At 43.3% G+C, this 26,108-nt stretch overlaps 1 protein-coding gene and 1 long non-coding RNA gene across 2 annotated transcripts; both read left to right on the top strand.

Moving 5' to 3' along the window:
• Positions 1-436: 436 nt before the first annotated feature.
• On the top strand, positions 437-1,610 carry LOC310875179. Its single transcript, XR_014570619.1, has 3 exons — positions 437-537; positions 757-1,080; positions 1,353-1,610. It is a non-coding gene; the product is annotated as an uncharacterized lncRNA (long non-coding RNA).
• A 210-nt stretch (positions 1,611-1,820) lies between these two features.
• On the top strand, positions 1,821-24,483 carry LOC310874638 (uncharacterized protein). Its single transcript, XM_083787499.1, has 20 exons — positions 1,821-2,120; positions 3,254-3,505; positions 4,086-4,343; positions 5,240-5,581; positions 5,989-6,021; positions 6,132-6,434; positions 7,765-8,097; positions 12,662-12,979; positions 14,560-14,889; positions 15,376-15,408; positions 15,524-15,826; positions 16,623-16,928; positions 17,312-17,632; positions 19,341-19,364; positions 19,630-19,739; positions 19,832-19,954; positions 21,191-21,375; positions 22,045-22,244; positions 22,469-22,672; positions 23,885-24,483. Exons 1-20 carry the CDS (start codon positions 1,874-1,876, stop codon positions 24,019-24,021), a joined length of 4,362 nt encoding a protein of 1,453 aa, XP_083643625.1. The 5' UTR covers positions 1,821-1,873; the 3' UTR covers positions 24,022-24,483.
• The last annotated feature ends 1,625 nt before the right edge of the window (positions 24,484-26,108 follow it).

Genomic DNA, 26,108 nt, shown 5'->3' with positions numbered 1-26,108 from the left:
TTACTTGTTACTTGTGTTTTTGAGTGGTGCAGCCACTCCAATGTCCGTCCCTATCGATGTCCCTGTATGTATGTTTAGGTTTACCAACAGTGGCGCTGTCGAGCTTCACACTGTGCATAGGTGCATGATGGGAAGCTGAGTTTTAGTGTAACAGTACAGAACAGACTACCAGACACAATAGCATTTGTTGACCACCAAGGGTCCCTGTTGCACCACTCACTTCAGACAGGTATTTTAATATGATACATGATAAGTGTGTGTGTGTGTGTGTGTGTGTGTGTGTGTGTGTGTGTGTGTGTGTGTGTGTGTGTGTGTGTGTGTGTGTGTGTGTGTGTGTGTGTGTGTGTGTGTGTGTGTGTGTGTGTGTGTGTGTGTGTGTGTGTGTGTGTGTGTGTGTGTGTGTGTGTGTGTGTGTGTGCGTGTGTATGTGTGTGCACTGTGCAGCTGCCGCAGCAGACAGGATGAAGATGGCTCTGTGGCTGGTTGGGACCTCCCTGCTGCTTTTCTCTGCACCTCTCTGTGCTCTCCACACAACTGGTAAACAAAAAGTCACACTGATGTGAAGTGAGCGGTGTCTTTGATGAGTTGAGGGGTGGGGGATGCCACATGACGTCACAGGGTGGGTTAGACATATAGACAACTCCACACTTTGGAGCGGATAGCACCGCTCAAAAACTAATATTGTAGATCGTTATCGTTCTCTTCTAATCGAAGTGATATTACTTCATAACTGTTTATGCTATTGTCTGTGTACAGAGTCTGATGATGTCAGGTTGGTGGGAGGCGCCAGCCGCTGTACTGGTTTAGTGGAGGTGAGACATGTCGACAACAAGACACAGAGAGAATGGAGACCAGTGGTTCCTTTCTCTGACTGGACCCACGCGTCGTCTTCTGTCGTGTGTAGACAACTGGGCTGTGGCTCTGCCGTTTACACAGAAGAGAGACGTGGGTCTGCAGGTGAATCTATATGGTGGGACACGTCTCTCTGTGTCGGATCTGAATCTTCACTGAGGGAGTGTGGACCAATACGGCCTTACTGGAGTTCTCCTACCTCCCTCAGACTGGGGCTGATCTGTTCAGGTAACAATCGATGACTTCAAAACAATGATGACACTAATTTTAATCTATATTGTCTGTCTGTCTGTCTGTCTGTCTGTCTGTCTGTCTGTCTGTCACTCCCGCGTGAGTGTGTGGTGTTTCTATCTTTTCTTTGCTTTGCTGTCTTGAGTTTGTTGATTACTTTTGATGAAGCAATAAATTATTTTGTATTAAGAGGTCTAAAAGTCCTTACATGTTCTCTCTCTCTCTCTCTCTCTCTCTCTCTCTCTATCTCTCCCTTCCTCCCTCCCCAGAGTCATTGAGGTTGGTGAATGGGCGTGGTTTGTGTTCAGGCAGAGTGGAGGTAAAGTCTGATCAGTCGTGGGTCTCGGTGTGTGTAGGTAATTTTGACCAACAGGATGCAGAAGTAGTCTGTAGAGAGCTTGGCTGTGGGGCTTCAGTCCTCCCGGAGGCGTTCTATGGTGAAGTGAAGGCTCCAATGTGGACCAAAGAGTTCCAGTGTGAAGGCAACGAGTCTGCTCTCCTGGACTGTAGAACCTCAGACTCAACCAGAAACACCTGCTCACCTGACAACACTTTTGGACTCACCTGCTCGGGTAAAAGACAAACTACACTATAGGTTTGATTATCAGTTTAAGCACTTAAGCACTTTTTAAGCACTTAAGTTAAATCCTATATTTAGTTCACTGTATTCCCAAGGGTTCTATACTATAAGGAACACTACAGTTCTTAATGCTTATTCTATTGTCTGTGTACAGAGCCTGGTGATGTCAGGTTGGTAGGGGGAGCCAGCCAATGTACTGGTAGACTGGAGATGAAACACCAGAGAGAATGGAGACCAGTAAATCCTTTTTCTACCTGGAACCACGAGGCATCATCTGTCGCGTGTAGACAACTAGGCTGTGGCTCTGCTGTTTCTACAAAAACGAATAGACTTGGTTCTACGGATCGATCAACATGGTTTATTAAATCTAACTGCGTTGGATCTGAATCTTTACTGAAGGAGTGTGGACCAATGTGGACTGTTACTTCCTCCTACAGTATGGCGCTGATCTGTTCAGGTAACGCACACTGTCTGTCTGTCTGTCTGTCTGTCTGTCTGTCTGTCTGTCTGTCTGTCTGTCTGTCTGTCTGTCTGTCTGTCTGTCTGTCTGTCTGTCTGTCTGTCTGTCTGTCTGTCTCAATGCACATTGAATGAATGAACATTCGATACATGAATGTGAATTCAATCACCTGAACATGGTCTCATGTAAACACGCAGGATTTAGCTAGAAGCTCATTTCCATCCGTTTTACCCAACACACAAAAAACACCACAATAACAACATGACGAAAACACAGAGACCATCAAAGTGTTCTAGTTTAAAACTAAAAACCTGCGTACCTTCCAATTAAAGTCTAATACCTAAACGAGTATACCCTACCTAGTTTAAACCCAACTGAAACCTTACATACCTATACCTATCCTAAGTCTAATACCAGTGGTTCTCAAACATGTTCATGTCAAGGACCCACAAATTGATATAATATATCAATTTGTGGGTTCTTGACATGAACATGTTTCAGATGTATTATGTATATTATACATAATACATCTGAAACTATCTTATACCAGGGATCCCCATCTGAACATATCTTGTACCAGGTACCCCCATCTGAAAATATCTTGTACCAGGGACTCCCATATGAACATATGTTTTACCAGGGAAGATTATTATGTTGTACCACCAGGGACCGGCAGAAGCAAATATTTCTGTTGAAAATGAGTGTTAAAACAAAGATTGCTGGACAATAGCAGATCTACAACAATCTCATATAGCATGGCACCAAGTATAAAGGGCTACTTTGGGGATCATGTGGGCATTTAAAATACATCTGGTGTCTGCACCAGAGTACTCAAACAAGACAACAAAACACTTCTGAGGTGCCCACATTTCCCTAGTGCCCACCATGTTGTGTGCGTGCAGTTCACGTATTGTCCACAGTGTCATAGTTTGAGAGAATTTATGTTATTCATGAGTAGGCCTATAGTGTCCAGTATTTTATTATTTTGACCAAATCTGGTGTAATGTTTAACGGCACATTATTCAAAGCATTAATTGTCATTCCTAGCGAGCAATACACTCCAATTATAAATCCTGCACGTCAGTCACGTTAGTGCACGACACGTCGTATACGTCTTTACGCCTCCACAGGCCACCACTCGGTATCAGCCAATTCACCGGGAGAAGTTGTCGAGGGCAGCAAAGTGACTCTGACCTGCAGCAGGGACGTCGCCAACCCACCGGTAGACACCTACACCTGGTACAGAGACGGCGGACCTATCTCCACTGGTCCTCAGCTGGTGAAGGACAATGTGTCCCCGGCAGACTCTGGCTGGTACTACTGTCAGTGGACCAACACACATGGATCACGCAGATCATCAGCACACCAGCTACAGGTTCAGTGTAAGTGAACTTAAAGGAGAATTTCGGGCTAGAAGGCTTTCCTACCTTTATTTGTAGTCGTTACGTCCCCACCAAAGTGCTCCAGGTGTTGTTTTGTGCAAAAACACATTTTTGGCTATTTCCCCTATACCATAAGCCCTCAATTGGGCGTTGGGTTTTAGTGCCAATTCGCTTATTTCCATCGCTCAAAAATATTTGTTTTTGTATATATCCTCTCTTCATAATGTAAATAACATCCCAAGCGGCACACTTTACTACTTATTTCGATGGAAATGAGCGAATTAGCACTAAAACCCAACGCCCAATGAGAGCTTATGGTAGTGGAAATAGCCAATAATGTATTTTTATAATGTATGGGGACCTAACAACTACAAATAAAGGTAAGAAAGCCTTCTAGCCCAAAATTCTCCTTTAACTTGTTAGGTTATTTGTTTTCTCTGTTTTTGAGCCCCTCCTATGCGCAGCTTTGTGTGTCTGTAGTAGTTCTAAATTGCAGTATTGGTACTTTTACTTAAGTAAAACAATTGAGTACTCTTTCCACCACTGAAAGTGACATGCATCGTGCGTGTTTCTCCAACAGATGGACCCAAGGATGTCCTTTTGGACGTAAGTCCACCAGCAGCTCATGTTTCCAATGGAGGCTCGGTCACTTTCCGCTGCCGCAGCAGTGGGTCACCAACGCAGAGTTACGTCATTTATAAAGACAAAACTATAGTGGCAGAGAATCAGTATTTTACGATCTCTAACGTCCAACCCAGTGACAGTGGGACGTACTACTGTCAGGCAAAGAACAACATCGCCACAGCCAGTTCACCGGGAGTCACTGTTGATGCACACTGTGAGTTTTTAGTTTCATTGTGAGTTTTTAATTGTATTATTAATTCATATAGTTTACACAGTGGTTCCAAAACTTTTTCATGTCAAGGACCCCCAAATGATTGGCGGACCTCCCATTAGAAAATAATTATGCCAAGGACACCCATAAGAGAAGATTTTTACGGTTAAAATTCCCCCGGTTTGACCTGAATTAGGCTATGGCCCCTTAGTTAATGACATTTCTATCTAAAAAATGACCCTAATACATATTGTAAAATCAAACTTAATTTAACACTGAGAGTGTACAAATGGAACCAAATAGACCCATTAGGGTCCATTTGGTTCCATTTGTACACTCTCTGAGTTACAGACCCATCCTAACTATCATTTAGCTGGGGACCCTCCTGGAACTCCCTCAAGGACCCCTAGGGGTCCCCGGACCCCACTTTGGGAACCACTCACTGGTTTACAAACTGTTCAGGTCGTGGCCCAAAAGAGAGACGTTTGCAGATCTACAAGCGCCGTGTTGCGAGCTTGGAGATCAGCTTTTTCACTACTTCTTAATGGGATATTTCACTATCAAAAAAATATTTTGGTCATATTATCATCTTCTCTGGCTTATGTGAACACCCCGGACAGTTTTTAAAGTCAATTCACAAATGTAACTTTTAAGCGAACGTGACGGTGAAAATAGCAGATCTACAAGCTCGTAGATCTGCTATTCACTATTTTACACCAGTTTGGGTCCCGCGGGGAGACATGACATTTCTCTTTTGGGTCACGTACTAAAATGTTTGGGAACCACTGGTGTACTGCAGTAGAGCATCTAGAAACCTTCTGCAAAAAAACACTCCTCACATCATGTTGTCAATAAGTTGTGTGTCATACTGATGCTTTTTCGTTGCTTATCTCATGCAGTGTTGAGTACTGCGAAGAAGCCCATCAGCATAACAGGCCATGTTGGGGGCAAAGTGTTTTTCCGGTGCGCAAACTGGGATGTCTGGACCGACACTATGGACTCTCCAAAGTACCTCTGTAGAAGTCCATGTGGCAAAGATAAAGAAGACACTATCAAGGCAGAGTCTGGTGAAACTGTAGTAAGCGATAGAATCAGTTTGAGAAACGCAGGAAGATCATTATTATTGGTATCCATCACTGAACTCAGGAGGTCAGACTCTGGAACCTACATATGTGGACTGGAGAGAGAGAGTTTCTGGCTGACTGATTCATACATAGAAGTGCATCTTCATGTTCAAGATAGTAAGTCTCTGCTTCAATATATGAATGAACTGTGCATCATGTTTACACTGCAAGTTAAAATATTGCCTAATTACTGTTCTGTAATACATTCTCTTGAAAGCACTACATTGTTGATGTGTCAAAAAAAGGGATAGTTGACCCACAAAATGGACTTTGTTACTCATCCCATAGAGACACAAAGAGTCTCCTTTGTGTCTCCATAAGGAACCACCAATTTTAAAAATCTGCTATTTTCATTATTTCTAAACTTATTTGAACATTTCCCATGTTGGTATTTATGCTGGAAGTGGTTTGTGGTTCAACATAAAAAATGCCTTGATCATTCCTCCTTTGGTCTCAAACATGCTTCCACGTACTACAGTAGCTGTTGCACTCAACCTCATTAATCTGATCATTGTTCCCTTCAGCTCTCCAGGTTCAACCAACACTCCACACAGCAGGTAGTCAAACATGAACAAACAACTACACATCATTGTAAGCTAAAACAACAATTTCTTCTCATCAAAGTAATATTACATTTTTTATTACGTATGCTATTGTCTCTGTACAGAGCCTGGCGATGTCAGGTTGGTGGGAGGAAGCAGTAACTGTACTGGTCAAGTGGAAATGAAACACCAGGGCGATTGGAGACCAGCGGCTGATTTGACATCTAGCTGGAACCTGACGTCGTCATCTGTGGTGTGTAAACAGCTGGGCTGTGGCTCTGCTCTTCACACAACGTGGAGGTCCAGTTCTGGACGTCAACCTGTATGGTGGATTACATCTTCCTGCGTTGGATCTGAATCTGCACTGGAGAAGTGTGTAACGATGCAGGCTGGTAGCTCTGGGGACAGACTGGAGGTGATCTGTTCAGGTAACAAAACAACTTCAACACAATACTGACACCGATATATACTGTCACTGTCATTTTGTCCATATGTCTGTAAGTCCGTCCTGTATCTTTCCATGGATTGTCACCTTGTAGTTGTGGAAAGGCTTGTGTGTTCCAATGAACCTGAGCGTGATGCCGGTAGGGTCACCCATGGTGTTAAGGTTGAAGGGGAGGTCCAAGACTAAGCCTGATCCAAACACTGTGCCTGGGGGCACACAGGCTCTGAAAGGTATCCGGAGAACTCGCCAGTTTACCAACTCGCCGCGATGTAGTGCAGTTTTACTTCACCTTCATTACTTGTGCAAGCAGAGAGTGCAAGTACTAGTTTCGCCCAGGACTATGTTCGATGCGTATGCACCGTCCCAGCAAATGACGTAATGACTACTTGTGCCTGATACGGCAGTGGTGTCAGATTACTGTATACATAGGAGCAATACCTTTAATCCGACACTAAAACATATCGTCATTACGTCACCATCGAAAACCAATTACACTCTGGCATTGGGTACTTTAATCCATATCTTTATTACGTCATCATTGAGAGCTAGTTATACCAGTTATAGCCTGACGTCATGCTGGGACGGTGCATACACATCAAAAGTGGCGCAAAGTAACCACAGTATACTGCTAATCAACTTACAAATTACATATACATATACACATAGGCATTTAGTATTAATATCACTATAGTCCAAGATTAAGTACATTTAAAGCAATAATCTTTTTTAAATATATATTGTATATGTGATAACATATTTTATTTCAGTTTATATACCTTTTTTTCGGATATCGATGATTTATTTTTCTTTGGTAGAAACTTTTACCATACTTCATAATACTACTTTTTTACATGCATAAAGTAGGTAGGTAGCAAATAGCTAAACCTAATAATTCAACATTTAAAACGTTCCTTCACAGAGAAGCGGAGATTTGACAGTTTGTAACGGTCAACAGTACTTGCGCGCTCTGCTTGCGCACTAGTAGGCCATTTATGGCCTACTAGTGTGCAACAAGCAAGTAGGCACTAGACTAGAGTGCAGTTCTAGTTTAAATTGCATTGAATTGAGAGAGAGAAACACTTATACGTCCGTATAGGTGCCCTTTGAGAGCGGTAACCAGCTGTTTGAAAACCAGGAAGAGACGCCTGCTCTAGACGCCTCTTGCCGCGACAACGTGCCTCCATGCACCCTTAGACAAATATAACCTTCTTGGTTCTTAAATAACCTCTGTCTTGTTACAGATCCGCTGTTTCAGCCAATCACCTGTCTTGTTACAGATCCGCTGTTTCAGCCAACCACCTGTCTCGTTACAGATCTGTTTAAGCCAGTCATCAGCCTCTCCCCTTATATGAAGGGGGTTTCCAAGGGCCAGGAGCAGGAGCAGGAGCTGCTGCTGCAGGAGCAGCAGCAGGTGATGGAGGGTTCCAGCTTCACCATCAGCTGCTCCGTCCAGCCACAGCACCCCGGAGGCTCCTTCCAGCTCACTGGACCCAACCACACCCAGCCAGCCGTCAGTCACTCTGCCAACTTCCTGTTTGCTGCAGCAGACCACACCCACCAAGGGACCTACAGCTGTGTTTATCACGTCAATGTTTTCGATCGTAACGTCTCCTCTGAGAGCGACTTCCTCCATCTCACTGTCACAGGTGAGGTGAACTGAATGAAACTCTTCACAATGTCAAACTCATGAAAGTGACATCACCATGACAACCACCATGTTTGTTTTTGAGGGGCACTAGCCCCTCCTATATCCAGCTTTTGGTTACCGTCCACACATTTAGTCTTAAACAAACTTGACAATGAATGGAGAATCTTACGTCATAGTGTCAAGTGTCTGAGCATTGAGCAAATCATTAGGCTGTCACGATTCGCCTAATCCACGATTCAATTCAACTTTCGATGTTAAGGGCACGATTCGATACGATTTTTGATACGATTCAATGGATATTTTTAAAAACCTATTTTCAGCACAGAGTGCTGTATGATCATTAATTTAGGCTAATGTTTTGAATTGTAAAGAAAAACACATTATTGTTAAGCTCTACTCTAAGTAACTAAATAAAATAAAAAGTAAATAATATGACTGGGACTCGATAAAAAATTATAATCTAATTAGAGGCCTTATAATTAATTAATCTCAATTAATCACATTTTAATCGCATATCAATATGCAATATAACAGTGAGATTTTTTTTTTCTTCAAAGGTATTCCAGTGAATCAATGAATAGCGACTACAAAAGATTAAGCAATATAACATTGTTTTTGAGGAGCGGCTGGGCGCTAGCCACTAGATTTTGTCTATGCCTCTAGTTGTTTTTGAGGGGCGCTAGCTAGTAACTCCTATACTAGCCATTGATTGATTGATTGAAATATTTATTAACAGTTTGTAGAATTGACAGAACATTTTAAGCACAAACTCAATACAAAGACTGTTAACTGTGAGTGGACGACCCAATTAAGCATTACACTTGTTTACAACAGGGTCCACATTGTTCAATTCATCAAAACATTTAGAGACATACAAATAGACACTTCTATGTAGTTAAAGAACAGAACAGGAATTCATCATATAGGAAGCAAAAAGGGAAGGGATACATATACAGTGAGGGGAAAAGGGGGGGGGGGGATTCAGATTCTACAGAGGCCAGTTTTGAATTGCATCCATCCGTAGGTGCCCTTTGAGAGCGGTTTTGAAGGAGTCAAGGGATTCACATGTCTTAATGACTGTTGGTAGGGCGTTCCACATTTTGGTGGCATAGGAGCGAAAAGAATTTAGTCCCTTGTTTGTACCGAATCTGGGTTGTACATGGTTTGTTGTACTCCCTCTGGTGTTGTGGGTGTGGACTTCGTTTACATTAAGGAAGTATTTAGACAGGTACATGGGTATCTTGGTGGTGTATCGAATCTTGTGGACCAGACCCATTGCAAGATGCTGTACTCTGTCGTCGACCCTAAGCCATCCCAGCCTGTCAAAGTGGGCAGGGGTGAGGTGGGTTCGGGGGGTGAGGCCAAGTAGGAGCCTGACCAGTTTGTTTTGGGAGGTCTGGAGCCTTTGAGGTGCTGTGGTACCAAGAGGTGGATGCATAGTCAAAGAAACCTTGTACGAGGGCTCCTGTTAAGGTCTTCAAGGTGTTTTTGTTGACCAGTGAGGAGATCCTGTAAAGGAATCTTGTTCTTTGATTGACTTTTTTGATTACGTTGGTGGCCATTTTATCACCGGAAAGATTGGCCTCCAGGATGGAACCTAGGTAGGTAATTTCATCTTTTCGTGTGATAATATTGTCACCCACTCTAACCAAGAACCCATCTGCCTTGCTGAGATTACTATTTGATCCGAAGAGAATGGATTCAGTTTTTCCCAGGTGTAAGGATAGTTTGTTATCAGCGAGCCAGGTGCAGATTCTACCGAGTTCAGAGCTGAGGGTCTTTTCAACCTGCAGTTTGTTTCTGTCCGAGACCAGCAGTGCTGAGTCATCTGCGAACAGGAACAAGTTGCAGTCACAAGCTGAAGTCATGTCGTTAACATATATTAGGAACAGTAATGGACCTAGTATGCTTCCTTGTGGGACGCCACAGCCATAGACTGTAAAAAATATGGACAAAGCGTTCCCCGGGTCTAACATGAACGTAAAATGAAGCCTGTAATAATATGCTAATTCCTGATGTAAGTCGCCATCTTTTGGTACCAGCTGGCCATTGGCTGGCTCCGTTTTGTACCAGCTGGTCATTGGCTGCCCAGACAACGAGGCGGGTCTTCCCCCCTTCTTCTCCGTTGGTTTTTATTTTGACTCGAGTGGGAGGAGAAGACTCTTGAGTGGGAGGGGAATCCCGATCATAGACTGTAACGGTAGCCACGCCCCTCAGAACATACGCAACTTTATGGTCATTTTTTTAATTAATGGGACCATAATTTTCCAAAAAGAATATTATGACATTAGAAATGAGACTTTAAACTAGTGACTGGAAGAAGAAAGTATTCATGACCATGTTTATTAAGGTAATACAGTCTAGGTGAAGTTGGGCCAAAATACATGGGCCTCTATGGAGCTATGGGGCTTTTTGGGTCCAGTCCAGCGCCACAACAGGCCATTATATGAACTACCGATTTCAAATGAGGCTTCACGAAATATCTGGCTGACTGCCCCCCTGGCCACAGCTCACTGGGAGGGGGGGGGACAGTGTTCCGTTCACCTCCACCATCTGTTCTCTCCCCTCCAGGTAGGATTGCATCCAGCTCGTTGATGTGCTATCAAAACCAATAGCTTTAAGCTTGTTAACCAGTATGGAGTGGTTCACAGTGTCAAAAGCCTTTTGGAGGTCCAGCATGACCATGCCGCAGTATTTTCCAGCATCCACCTCGTGTTTGATATGGTCGCTCAAATAGAGGAGGCATGTGTCAGTGGAGTGGGATGTTCTGAAACCAGATTGGAACTCGTACAGCAATTTATTAGTGGCAAGATACTTTTCAACCTGTTCATAGACTATTTTTTCCATCACTTTCGAGATGGAGCTTAGAATAGAAATAGGGCGGTAGTTGCCGGGTTCTAATTTACTCCCTTTTTTGTACAAGGGGGTTACTTTGTCAGTTTAAAATCTTGGGGGACCTGTCCCTGTTTGATGGAGAGGTTAACTATGTGGGTGATGACTGGAGCTATGGAAATGGCTGAGTCTCTGAGAAATTTGGAGGGAATATTGTCATGGCCAATGTTACCATTGCCATTTTAAAATCATCTTTACAAACGCCAAGGTTTTTGTAGAAGGCTTTGATGTGCTCTACACCAAAACGCCCAGAGTGGGAGGGCTGTTTGCTAACCAGCTTTGTTGCAATGTTTGTAAAGAAGATGTTCAAGTGGTTGGCTACATCAAGCTTGTCAGTGATGAGGGTGTTATTCGATTTGATGTTTATGTTAGTAAACCTGGTTTTTAGTTTCTGACCACAGCCTAGTTGGTTGTTTAGTAACTTCCAGAGCTCCCGAGGATTGTTTTTGATTTCCTCGGCTTTATCATTGATAAAGTTACATTTGGCTGATTTGGTCATGGCAATTACACCGTTTCTTAGCTTGTTACACTGGGTTTTTAGGTTGCACAGTTTGGTTTGGAGATCACTGTCGAAGCGCTTGCACTTGGCTAGCTTGGACTTGCATTTAGCCATGACTTGTTCAGTCCTGTTTCAGGGCTGCCTACTCCTATACTTGGAGCCGGGACTCGGGACTAACATTAGCCCCACTAAAGGAGCTCACTCCGGCGCTCTAATGTAGCAGCTTCAGGCAGAGGTTCCATGGGCTGGGCTGGCGTTAGCCTCTACGCCGGCTGCCTCATGTCTTGCACTGAACACAGCTTTGCGCTGCGGTCCTCGTTGCAATGTGATACATGTCGAAGCAGCCGTAGCGTGGAGACCAGCGCCAGTCCAGACTCCAGGCAGTCCCATGTGGAACCTTTCACTCCGCTATTGTACACAACCATACTATATAAACAGCGATATAAACGGCTTCTTCCTTTGGGTGAATTTGGGTGTGTTGTGCTCTGTGTGTTCTGTGTGTGTTCTCTGATGATGCCACCGCAATCAGGCAATGAGCTAGTACCATAGAGTATTAAAAGGATAGAGACTAAACTGGCGCGAAGCTCCGCCCCTCCGCTATTCATGTCAGTGGAAGTTGCTCAGTGGCGTTTTGAAGCACCCGGAAGGCTGCCGGAAGTACCGTCTATTTCCGCATTTTTTCGCTGATTCAGCATTTGGACACCAAATTTTGGTGTCCGGAAATGCGGAAGTGCAGCTGGGCTTTAACATTGGGCGCTCGGTTGCACGGGGTTTCCTCGGCAAGAATCCACGGGTCCGCCTGCAGTCCTTCCTCTTACCACTAGGGCCCAGCGCTTCAACATTGGAGTGCATAGCTGGCCCCTTGGGCTAGTACTGGCTGGGTTGTGCACCAGCATATAAGTCCGACAGGCCGAAACTGGTCCTGTGGGAAATGTTCCGGGGTGAATAAATGGACGGCCGTGCGCTTGCAATGAAATATCGCAAGGCGGCTGGTGATTTCGATTTATCGAACGTCAATTTTGATTTGATGAATAGAGAATCGTGACAGCCTTTTACGTCATGATGATGTACGATGATACATTTGTTCACAGCAACCCATTGCTTGTCGTACATTAGTATGTGTCTTCAAATAATATCCCTTTAAAAAGTGTATTCTGTTGTCTCCTTGCAGAGTCTGTTGTCAGGTTGGTGGAAGGAACCAGTCACTGTACTGGTAAACTTGAAGTGAAATACCAGGGAGACTGGAGACCAGTGGCGGTTCCGCTGGCGCTTCTGGTTAGGTCTGGCTGGAACCAGAAGTCATCATCTGTGGTGTGTCAACAGCTAGGCTGTGGCTCTGCTGTTCACACAAAATGGGGTCCTGGTGCTTCTACACGTCAACCTGTATGGTGGATTACATCTTCCTGCGCTGGATCTGAATCTGCACTGGAGGAGTGCGTAACGATGCAGGCTGGTAGCTCTGGCGACAGACTGGAGTTGATCTGTTCAGGTAACAAAATAATGACTTCCACAATGACAGTAATCCATACCCTCTCATATAGAGTACCGGTAAATTCCGGACTATAAGCCGTTACTTTTTTCCCATGCTTTGAACCCTGCAGCCTATACAACGGTGCAGCTAATCTATGGATTTTTACAGCTAACGGCCACTAGGGGACCTTCTAAATCTATCTCTATGGCCACCTGCAGCTTATAGTCCAGTGCGGCTTGTATATGTACACATTTGTTTTGTTTCCCTAAATTTAGCTGGTGCGGCTTATATTCAGGGGTGCTTTATAGTCCGGAAATTCCACTCATCTAGACTGAGGTTTGCACATGCTAAGTGTAAACAGGAACTGCGATGATGGAGTGTTCCAGCAGAGGTGCTAGATAGAAAGCTCAAACCTTGTGATGTGAGATCCAGAACAGTTGAGAATTAAACAGCAGTCACCCTTCTATTTTAAAATGTTTTATATCATCCACAGCACTTGAATGAACAGTATCCATGTTCCTTTGTCATTTCACAAAAAGAAAAGTTTAACACATGTACTAAAAACATTCACATTTAGTAAATTGACTTTGTCTTTCAGTCTGTTATACACAAAATCTTTTCCACCCAGTTATGAAATTGATATACTTTTTAAAATAAAAACAAAATCAACATTGTACTATTCTCTTAATTTGTATATACTTTTTATTATTTCAGTTCAGGGTCAACAACTCTCATGCACCTCTAGCATCTCGGCTGGAACACTCCATTGCAGTTCCTGTTTACACTGAGCATGTGCAAACCTCCCGCAGGAGACCGGGCCACACCTCCGTGCACCTTCCTCTTTATTTTTCCTATGTTTGTGCCTAGGAACATTAAGAAGGAAAATGCACGGGGGAGTGTTCCAGCGGAGATGCTAGAGGTGCATGAAAGTTGCTGACCCTGAACTGAAATAATAAAAAGAATATAAAAAAAGAGAATAGTACAATGTTGATTTGTTTTTATATTAAAAATCACACCAGTGTGAACCAAGTGGTGCAACTCCCGTGCGTCCAGCAGGTGGCAGCCATGTCACATACTTCTCTCGTTCCATGCTCACACAGACACACACACAAACACGTACAGGGCATTGTAAGCTGGATGTAGAAGTGGTTTGCACCACTTAAAAAGTATATACATTTCACAACATAAAAAAAAGTGTGTATATAACAGACTGAAAGACAAGGACAAGTAAATTAACTAAATGTTAATGTTTTTGTATATTTTTCTTTTGGGATATTTTGGTCATAATCTACTCCGGCTTATGTGAACACCCCGGACAGTTTTTAAAGTAAATTCACGAATGTAACTTTTAAGCGAACGTGACGGTGAAAATAGCCAATCTACAAGCTCGTAGATCTGCTATTCACTATTTTACACCAGTTTGGGTCCCGCGGGGAGACATGACATTTCTCTTTTGGGTCACGTACTAAAATGTTTGGGAACCACTGGTGTACTGCAGTAGAGCATCTAGAAACCTTCTGCAAAAAAACACTCCTCACATCATGTTGTCAATAAGTTGTGTGTCATACTGATGCTTTTTCGTTGCTTATCTCTTGCAGTGTTGAGTACTGCGAAGAAGCCTATCAGCATAACAGGCCATGTTGGGGGCAAAGTGTCTTTCCGGTGCTCAAAATGGAATGTCTTGACCGACACTATGGACTCTCCAAAGTACCTCTGTAGAAGTCCATGTGGCAACTATGAAGACATTATCAAGGCAGAGTTTCGTGAAACTGTAGTAAGCGATAGAATCAGTTTGACCAACGCAGGAATATACTTATTGGCATCCATCACCGAACTCAGGAGGTCAGACTCTGGAACCTACTTGTGTGGACTGGAGAGAGCATTGATGATGGATTCATACATAGAAGTGCATCTTAATGTTCAAGATGGTAAGTCTCTGCTTTAATATACTGTATGAATGAACTGTGCATCATGTTTACACTGCAAGTTAAAATATTGCCTAATTACTGTTCTGTATTCCATTCTCTTGAAAGTTGTGTCAAAAATAGGGATAGTTGACCCACAAAATTGACTTTGTTACTCATCCCATAGGGACACAAAGAGTCTCCTTTGTGTCTCCATAGGGAACCACCGCTGGTCATCAAATTATTGGCTTAGGAAACCGACAAAAATATAAATAAATGTCCATGAATTCAAGTTCCCATGGCCTGATTAATCAATAATAAAAAAAAGTCTGCTATTTTCACTATTTCTAAACTTATTTGAACATTTCCCATGTTGGTATTTATGCTGGAAGTGGTTTGTGGTTCAACATAAAAGCATGCCTTGATCATTCCTACTTTGGTCTCAAAAATACTTCCACGTACTAGCTGTTATACACTCAACCTCATTAATCTGATCATTGTTCCCTTCAGCTCTCCAGGTTCAACCAACACTCCACACAGCAGGTAGTCAAACATGAACAAACAACTACACATCATTGTAAGCTAAAACAACAACAATTTATTTTCATCAAAGTATTATTACATGTTTTATTATACGTATGCTATTGTCTCTGTACAGAGCCTGGCGATGTCAGGTTGGTGGGAGGAAGCAGTAACTGTACTGGTCAAGTGGAAATGAAACACCAGGGCGATTGGAGACCAGCGGCTGATTTGACATCTAGCTGGAACCTGACGTCGTCATCTGTGGTGTGTAAACAGCTGGGCTGTGGCTCTGCTCTTCACACAACGTGGAGGTCCAGTTCTGGACGTCAACCTGTATGGTGGATTACATCTTCCTGCGTTGGATCTGAATCTGCACTGGAGAAGTGTGTAACGATGCAGGCCGGTAGCTCTGGGGACAGACTGGAGGTGATCTGTTCAGGTAAAAAAAACAATAACAACACAACACACTGAGACCGATAGGCTATATACTGTCTATACTGTAATTTTGTCTGTCTGTCTGTCTGTCTGTCTGTCTGTCTGTCTGTCTGTCTGTCTGTCCTATATCTTTCCATGGATTGTCACCTGGTAGTTGTGGAAAGGCTTGTATGTTCCAATGAACCTGAGAGTGATGTCGGTAGGGTCACCCATGGTGTTAAGGTTGAAGGGGAGGTCCAAGACTAAGGCCTCACTCACACTGTTGCAACATGCATACAACAAAATGGCTGCTGAAATGTAAATTATGTTAGGGCTGAAGTGGTTACTGTATGTTTTGTAATAATACAAACAAAAATCTACAAAGTAACTAGTAACATTGTAGTGGAGTAAACGTATAATATTTCTGAGATGTAGTGGCGTAGAAGTAAAACTACAAAAAATACCTCGAAGTTGTAGCCTACGTAAGAGTTAAATGCACTTTACACCTAACACTAACCAGCTGTTTGAAAACCAGGAAGAGACGCCTGCTCTAGACGCCTCTTGCCACGACAACGTGCCTCCATGCACCCTTAGACAAATATAACCTTCTTGATTCTTAAATAACCTCTGTCTTGTTACAGATCCGCTGTTTCAGCCAATCACCTGTCTTTTCACCGATCTGCCGTTTCAGCCAATCACCTGTCTTGTTACAGATCCGCCGTTTCAGCCAACCACCTGTCTTGTCACCAATCTGCCGTTTCAGCCAATCACCTGTCTTGTTACAGATCCGCTGTTTCAGCCAACCATCTGTCTCGTTACAGATCTGTTTAAGCCAGTCATCAGCCTCTCCCCTTATATGAAGGGGGTTTCCAAGGGCCAGGAGCAGCAGCAGGTGATGGAGGGTTCCAGCTTCACCATCAGCTGCTCCGTCCAGCCACAGCACCCCGGAGGCTCCTTCCAGCTCACTGGACCCAACCACACCCAGCCAGCCGTCAGTCACTCTGCCAACTTCCTGTTTTCTGCAGCAGACCACACCCACCAAGGGACCTACAGCTGTGTTTATCACGTCAATGTTTTCGATCGTAACGTCTCCTCTGAGAGCGACTTCCTCCATCTCACTGTCACAGGTGAGGTGAACTGAATGAAACTCTTCACAATGTCAAACTCATGAAAGTGACATCACCATGACAACCACCATGTTTGTTTTTGAGGGGCACTAGCCCCTCCTACATCCAGCTTTTGGTTACCGTCCACAGATTTTGTCTTAAACACACATTAAATTCCCATTGACAATGAATGGAGAATTTTACTTCATAGTGTCAAGTGTCTTGAGCAAATAGGCATATTAGTGTCTATTTTACGTCATAATGATGTACGATGATAAGAGCGCCCCTCACTTCACACGGGTGTGGTTTTGTGATTGTTCACAGCAAGCCATTGCTTGTCGTGCATTAGTATGTGTGTTCAAATAATATTCCTTTAAAATGTTTATTCTGTTGTCTCTGTACAGAGTCTGTTGTTGTCAGGTTGGTTGAAGGAACCAGTGACTGTACTGGTAAACTGGAAGTGAAATACCAGGGAGACTGGAGACCAGTGGCGGTTCCGCTGGCGCTTCTGGTTAGGTCTGGCTGGAACCAGAAGTCATCATCTGTGGTGTGTCAACAGCTAGGCTGTGGCTCTGCTGTTTACACAAAATGGGGTCCTGGTGGTTCTACACGTCAACCTGTATGGTGGATTACATCTTCCTGCGCTGGATCTGAATCTGCACTGGAGGAGTGTGTAACGATGCAGGCTGGTAGCTCTGGGGACAGACTGGAGGTGATCTGTTCAGGTAAAAATAAATAAAAAAAGACTTCAACAATGTTAGTAATCCATACCGTCTCATATAGAGTATGCACATGCTTCACTTGCCCCCCTCATCTAGACTGAGTGGCAAGACATCGAGCAGCAAGACATCGAGCAGCAAGACATTGGAGTTTGGATGTGCTCGTTGGAAATCACTCAGCGGTCCTGCGTAGCACCTGTTTCTAAATGGCACATAATGCAGGAAGCAGCAGGACGTTGCGCTATTGGAAACAAGCGCTTCCAAACTCTTACACTTTGAAAAGTAATTTCTCGACAGAAAGTAGCTCATAAAATGTACTGCGTTGGATTTTGGGGAAACGTTGACGTCTAAAGACACAGCCTTCTGGACTGCCAGGATGGGCACTATTCTCTTTGAGGGAGTTGCCCTTCCTGGTTTGTGCCTAGGAACATTAAGAAGGAACATGCATAGGGGCGTGAGACGGTCTCCTGTGGGCAAGCTTTTTATTCCTAAAATATAGCTCAGGAAAGGAGTGCTCGTTTTACCCCGCCGAGCCCTGCCCTAATATTAGTAGCCAAGGAAAGCGCCGCCATCCTTCTAATACAAATACAAAACCCCTTTCTGCCAGATGCCTCGCTAGCCTAGTGGACTACTATGCTGACTTGCAATCCATGCTTCACGTGTTCAAATCCCCCTGCCACCACAATTTCTTTTCAACAACTGCTGACTTTTTTACCCCGCTGGACAATATAATAGTTTTTGGATTATGGTTGGTGAGAGATACAACAATAGTTTTTGGATTATGGTTGCTGAGGGATACGATAATAGTTGCTTGCGGTTATGTTTAGGTTAGAGTTAGAGATAGGGTTAGTACTAGAAAAGAAACTCAGGAACTGTGATGATAGAGTGTTCCAGCAGAGGTGCTAGAGGTGCATGAGAGTTGCTGACCCTGAACTGAAATAATACAAATAATATATAATAATATATATTGTAATAATCACACGTTATGAGCTTTCTATCTAGCACCTCTGCTGGAACACTCCATCATCGCAGTTCCTGTTTACACTGAGCATGTGCAAACCTCCCGCAGGAGACCGTGCCATGCGCCCGTGCATGTTCCTTCTTAATAATAATATAATAATAATAAACCTTATTTATAAAGCGCTTTTCGAAAACAATGTTTACAAAGTGCTTTACAGTGTCAAGGGATAACCAACAGCAATCAAATGAAATGCATAACATTGACAGAATAAGACAATAATATAACCAAAAGCATATACATACATGGACATGAGAAAATGAGCAACAAGATACATTTAAGAAAAAGGCTTAAGTGTACAAATATGTTTTCAGATGTGACTTGAAAGTTGACACTGAGTTAGCTAGCCTTAAAGCCAGAGGTAGATCATTCCAGAGTCTGGGTGCCAGAGTCTTAAGGTTCCTAGGTTTGTGCACTGAAGGTCTGTGTCTGTGTGACCAAATCACAAAATGCGAGCCAACCTGTTAATTTACAACAAGCTATTGCTCGCCAGCTATTTTCATTTCATGTTGAGCTCTGATAGAAATTACTCAGCAGTTACTCATTCCCATCCTGGGGCAAATAAATAGCAGTGAAGTGAAGAGGAGAAACGATCGAAGGACATGTTTTCCCTGTATTTCAACAGATAAACCACAAATACAACCAACCAGCTGTTGTTACACTGAAGCTCATGTAGTTTGTCATGTCTCTCCACAGGTCTCCAGGCACACGACACCACAGGTCTGTCTGTCTGTCTGTCTGTCTGTCTGTCTGTCTGTCTGTCTGTCTGTCTGTCTGTCTGTCTGTCTGTCTGTCTGTCTGTCTGTCTGTCTGTCTGTCTGTCTGTCTGTCTGTCTGTATGTCTGTCTGTCTGTCTGTCTGTCTGTCTGTCTGTCTGTCTGCCTGCCTGCCTGCACAGAGTTATTTGGAATGAGATAGTCTTGCTTTTGGCTTTGTGTATTTTTAAAAGTAAACCAACTCAAATGTAATGTCTCACCTTATCCAGAGGTGGAGCCCTTCCTCATCTTAGCCAACCATGAGGGCCTGATGATGAGCAGCCTGGACGGCTCCAGCTCCACAGTGTTGATAACCACTGGACATCACAACGGATTATATGTAGGCCTAATCCTATACCGTATTCTACACTGCTTTTGACATGCTGGAATGTATTCCAGTCTGAGACTAACACAACTGCTATGGTGTGATAGGACTTCAGGCTTGCTTGGGCTCTGGACTTTGACTATCAGCAGCAGATGATCTACTGGATAGGTGTGTCGAAGCAGCATCACTCGTCGATCCTTGCCATGCACATCACCGGCAGTGACATCCAGGTCAGTGTGACAATGACAACATTGGGCCTAACGCACTAGCCTGTAGTGGTGCTGTATAGTGATCTTTGTTTTCATAACCCATTAATCAATGAAAATTGTGAAATTACACTGGACTGACTGAGAGAGAGAGAGAGAGAGAGAGAAAGAGAGAGCTGACGGCCCCTCGTTCCTGTTTGAGTCGTAATAATTATTTGGAATTAACTGTATAAAACGTATAGCTATCTATCTCGGACCGGTTCACTTCACTCGTTTGGTTTGTGTGCGCACTGTGCAGCAGTGTGGCTCTGAAGCTCTCCGCTCGAGATGAATGAATAATCATGCAGTGCTCAGTGTAGTTTAGATTGTTGTACTTGTACAGCACACCCAAACTAGCCGATGTACATGCTCACAACGTGATGTCGCGCTGCGACGCGTTGTGAGCTAGTAGATCTGCTATGATTCTGTGTGCCTGCACATGGCACCACGCTCAATTTAGTGCAGATGCGCTCATTGCGCTGATGATGCAGCATTCATGGACCATGCAGTTGCAGGCGGTCTAATGATGATTTAGAGAGTTTTAGAGGTGAAAAGGGAATTACAGACGGTAATCCAGACGTGAAATGCATGGATGGTAATTTCTACCTCCGGCTGTGCAACAACTGATCTAAGTTTGGCGATATTGCGAAGGTGATTAAAAACAGGCACTGCACACAGAGTTAACATGCTTATCCAGGATCATATAGCCTGATCTAAAACAATTCCAAGGTTTCTGGGGTCGGATAAAATGTTTGTGGTCGGCAACATCTGCAGCAACCTTGTCTGTTGTCTTGTTTTTTCTGCATTTAATTGACGATTCTGCATTTGATGGCCGATAGACATTCATGGAAAGGCTTGAATCAAATGAGCAGTAAAGCTAATGTCGTCGCCATAACAGTGGGCACTGGTAAGAGATACGCCTCAAAGCTGGTTAATATAGGTCCTACGGGAAGCAAATGGATATTAAATTAGTTGCTTTAGCAGACAGTTTGAGGGTCCAATGGAGTTAAGAGGTTTTGTCCGAAGCGCTTTTTACTACTTTGCATTGGTTAATTTTTTTTTAACCAAAACACAGACGTAAAGGGTGTTCAATAGCACTCATGATGTATGCAAAAAGAAAATCTAAAACCTCAAAAACGGAGTTAGGCGGTTTCCTCCCGACAGCAACGATTATGTAAGAATGAAGATATATTCATGAGTGCATGTATGGTTCATTGACAGGTCATTTTCCACCACTTGGGTCACATCACGGGTCTGGCTGTTGACTGGGTCGGAGGTAACCTCTACCTGTGTGGCTTGGGTGGCATACGGGTGGCCAAACTAAACGGGTCGTACCCAAGAGTCCTGGTCAACACTGCCCTGCTCAACTCCAATCCATACGCCATAGCTGTGGATGTACGCCACGGGTAAGAACAAGATCATTATGAACCTCACACTGAATTCATCAAGCATCCTGTGAAACACCACGGATACAGGAAAACTGAATAAACACTGTTATTTCAATGGTAGTGGATGGAGAGAAAGGATTTTTGTCAAACCACACAACGGCAACCAATGGGTGCGAAGAGGGGCACAACCAGGGGCGGGACTTGACAAAGGGTGAATTATATTTTTGTAATTTTCATAACGTTGCTGATGGGTGGGTTTTCAGTACCTCCATGATGCTGAGTGACATCATAGGAGGTAGGTTTGTTTCCCTGCCCAGATCCCTGTTTTTGAGTGGTGCAACCACTCCAAGGAACAGCAATGTCCGTGTTCACCTACCTATGTGTTGGTTCACCTACTGTGACCTACAGTATGTGTCCGCCTATGTGACGTTAATGAGCACCAGTATGACTATTGGTACCAGTAGGGGCGCTGTTGTGCCAGAAACAGAGAGAGAGATAGTGCTGCACATGCTGCACTGTTGCCTGCTAATGAGAGAGAGAGAGGGGGTGTGATTTTTTTTCTACAGTGATAGAGTGAATCATTCATTCATTCATTTTAGTTGGTATGAACTCTTCAATATTGTATGTCCACTATAGTCCTGTACATTAGTTGTGAATAGTGACCCTGACACAGTGTCTCCCTTACAGATACTTGTACTGGTCAGACATAAATAACAACAACATAGGGAGGATGGGGATGGACGGCACCCACATGACAGTCATCGTGCAGGATAAGCTCTCCTGGCCAGGCTCCCTGACGTTAGACTACATCAATGATCGCATCTACTGGACCAATGGGAGGACATACATTGAGTGTGCCAACCTGGATGGAACCGACAGACACACAGGTCTGTCTTGCACCCACGCGCGCACGCACACACAGCTTTAGCCTTCTTGTTAAATGTTTTATTATTATTATTATTATTATTATTATTCTTTTCTTCTTCTTTTTTTCCTAGTATTTAACACTTAAGAGTACGAAAAAGCAAGGAAAGAACATTTTTTTAATACATCCTGTTCCTGCATTTTATAGCACTGTGAATCTTTTGGTTCTGTATGTGCATCTGTATAGTTGTCGAGGGTCAGCACAACATCATGGCTATTACTGTGTTTGAGGATCACATCTACTGGACACAGTGGGCGGCAACGTGGTTCCAGCCCAACAGCTCCATCGACAGAGCCAACAAGACTCATGGCATCGACAAGACCAGACTCCTCAACCACCCGTCCTTAACATTAGACATCCGCATCTACCACCCCAAGAGACAACCTGAGGGTCTGTACCGCCTGCTGTAACACTCTCATTATTACTCTACATGCTCTATTTATTGTAATATAATTGTATTATTTGATATCTTTTGAAAAGTGTGGACGCCGCTTGCTTCCATTTTAGGCCGCATTTCCCCACCACGAAATAGCAGGTCTTGGTACATGTCACAATGTAACGTATACTGTGGTGAAGTTGTAGATCGGCTATACGCTATTTCAGCACTATTTATTTTTCAACCCCACCCACCAAAATAATAATAATATATAAATACATAATTAATAATAATAATAAGACCAAACTCCGTACATGGGGTGACAGAGCATTTGCCTTTGCTGCCCGAACCCTGTGGAATGCCCTCCCTAAGGCACTCAGAGATGCCCCCACCCTCCAAACCTTCAAAAGCGCCCTCAAGACCCACCTCTTCAACATTGCCTTCCCTAGCTAACCCTTTTCACTGTTTTTTTATGTTTTCATAGCTTTTAGTGTTTATTTCTTTTTTCGAATAAAGTCGTTTTTATTTTGTTGTTACCTCTGTAAAGCGTCTTTGGGTACTCAGAAAAGCGCTATATAAGTTTGAGATATTATTATTATTATTATTATTAATAATAATATTTTTACAGTACAATACCCATTTATATGAAAACACATTCTTGCGCCACCAGCCTACGTCAAAATCGTCATCACTTTGCCAAGTTATGCCAACTCCGTTCACTTCATGGGGCCAGTCCAATGGCGCATTGTAGTCTACGGCCTTCACAGTGACACACGCGTTACATGAACCAAGTGACCGGGATGATTTCCGACCAGAAATCACACACTGCAAGAGTTCACCAAGATGCGATCCAAACCCGATACATATGTTTTTTATTCCAATTAATTTTGACATGCACATACAGGATGCCGTGATAGAAGCGTGAGACCCACACGCATCTCTCTCTCTCTCTCTCTCTCTCTCTCTCGCATTGCGGGGCCGGGGGGACGTGAATTAACAAGTGTGCGAGTGAGTGCGCATGCAACGTAACTGGGATGAGCTTCCCGAAGGGCGGCGAAATTCTAGTAATAATAATAATAATGAGGAAAGAAAGAAAGACTGGTGTGCCTTATGATGTTGAGTCTTGATGTCTTGGGTTTAAAAAGGTTTAAAAAGCACTGTTGTAACATATTTGGTGTGTGTTCTCATATTCCTTCCATGTGTGCATGTTTTCTCCACCCATGCAGTGTCTGGTCATCCATGTCAGACCAACAATGGAGGCTGCAGTCACCTGTGTCTGCTCTCACCTGGAGGGGGCTACAAGTGTTCCTGTCGCACAGACTCCTATTTGACAGCTGACAACAAGCAGTGCATGTCCGACTAACTCCACTGCCAGCCAGGTGATTCACCTCAGCCTCACTTGTGTTACGCAGCGCTGTTTGACTTTATAGTCCGGGAGCTGTGGGGGTGAACGTGGTTTCGTCAGTAAATGTAAAGTGATTCTTGTAGCTTGAGGTCACCTATAAGAATTCAAGAGGGTGCCCAATGATATATTATATGTATACTACTATGGCGAGAGCCCAATTGTCCAGTAGTGTATACCAGATTACAATTTGGGTAATGTCTCCCTTTACATGTTGTTTTGAACCCATACCGTATTTCAATGGGCCCTACACTGTAATGTTGAGTGACTCACATAACATTTCTCATTCCTTCTATGGTCTCTGTAGGTGATCTGATGTTTAAGGACTGTGATGTTTAAGGACCCCAGTGCGAAAATCTACTAGTCCTCTTAATTCAATATCTTCTCTCTTTTAGCCATTTTGTTCACAGTTTGGGACACAATTGGTTGCCAGTAGGTTTGTTTGGGACTTCCCAACGATATGTCCTTTAAAAACCAAAACAAAATGTAAAAGAAATAAATAAGTAATAAGTAACTTCTGAAATGAAATGGGATTAACTGCTACCTATTTGTGTCCTGTACTGGATCCCTGATACTGATCTCTTAGAGTGTCGTGCGTATTAATTTTATCTATTTTGTAGGGCTATATCTTGTTATTTGGGATTCATTATGCAAACTTGTTATGCGTGTATACTATTGCCTTGTGTGGGAGAAATGGTTACATGTTGATTGGTATGAGCTCAGTTGGTTCTAGTCACCGCTCATTAGCCTATCACAGAGCTCAGGTGGTTCTAGTCACCGCTCATTAGCCTATCACAGAGCTCAGGTGGTTCTAGTCACTGCTCATTAGTCTATCACAGAGCTCAGGTGGTTCTAGTCACTGCTCATTATCACAGTGGAAGCTGTAGTATTCCTGAAGAAGATCCAACCAGGTTTTGAAACACAACCAGATGAGCTGAGTAGAAACCAGTGTTGCAGACTGTAAGTGCTGTCATTAAAATGCTTACTATAAAATACTAAAATTGCTCAAATACTAAAATTCATGGTCATAAGTTCATAAAGCATAATTCATAATGATGTCATGATACACAATACATAAGTGGTTCATTATTGATTTCATATGAGTTTAAAAATGTAAAAACATGACGTGATAACTTTCTGAGGCAGAACAAAGTTCCCTATCTGTCAGTAGCTACACTGGACCATGATTGATTGATTGATTGATGCATGATTGTATCGGCATTGCACACAGATGGTGCAAACATTTTTGTCTCACTCACTCGGATTCTGCATGTAAGGAGGTCGATCTGTACACTTGCAGCTAGTGTTACATCGCACTGCCAAAGTTATTTAAATATGTCTGAATGCCGAGGACAGACGGTCAAAGACATTCTAAAGACGTACTTGTATGCAACTCAAGAAGAACGAAGAACCTCTTTTACACCACAAGCGGCCAACGAGGTATAGGCCTATCTCTCTTGGCTGTGTGCATCGTGCATTTCTACATGTTTTGTACTTTTGTATTTTAATTTGTTTGATCAATATTATGTACTGTGATGTAATTTGTTGATTATCGTTTATTATTTTGTGTGAACATACAGTTCTCACGGAACAACTGAGGGATGAGAAGAATGCCCGAATAAATGTCCGTTTATAAAGAACCCGACCCATGTGTCGTCAATGTTGTGAGAAGAGGTAGGATACACAGACTCTATTTTCTCCTTCCCGCGGGGGGCCCCAAAATTATTTCGGGCGTCCCCAAATAAATTTAAAAAAAAAATGTTTTTGTTTTTCAACTGAATGGCTGGAAAATGGCAATTTAAATTTTGATTCTGTGTCCCAAAATAATTTAATATTTCATTATTTTTGTTTGCATTTTTCAAATATTTTTGGACACAGCTGATGTTATGCTGCATTCACATGGAATCAGGCAAGCGGTAGACGGCACCCGGCAAAACCTGCCGGACGGCACGGCACGGTAAAAAGCCTAAATATTTTAACATTGATACCATCGCCGGTTCTGGCTGCCGGGCTGCCGTGCCGCCCCGTCCACTAACATGAAGTCCGTT

The sequence above is a fragment of the Protomyctophum parallelum genome, assembly GCF_964188405.1.
Source record: "Protomyctophum parallelum genome assembly, chromosome: 17".
In the NCBI taxonomy this organism is placed as follows: Eukaryota; Metazoa; Chordata; class Actinopteri; order Myctophiformes; family Myctophidae; genus Protomyctophum; species Protomyctophum parallelum.
The sequence above is the reverse complement of the archived record's forward strand: the minus strand, read 5'-3'. Positions and strand labels throughout refer to the sequence as shown.

Excerpts from the sequence above, each read along its gene's own strand:
- LOC310874638 (XM_083787499.1), top strand. The coding sequence starts at position 1,874 with ATGAAACACCAGAGAGAATGGAGACCAGTAAATCCTTTTTCTACCTGG. Across the intron at positions 8,098-12,661 it reads CCTCCATCTCACTGTCACAG|AGTCTGTTGTCAGGTTGGTG; the intron begins GTGAGGTGAACT and ends GTCTCCTTGCAG. Across the intron at positions 22,673-23,884 it reads CCCCAAGAGACAACCTGAGG|TGTCTGGTCATCCATGTCAG; the intron begins GTCTGTACCGCC and ends CCACCCATGCAG.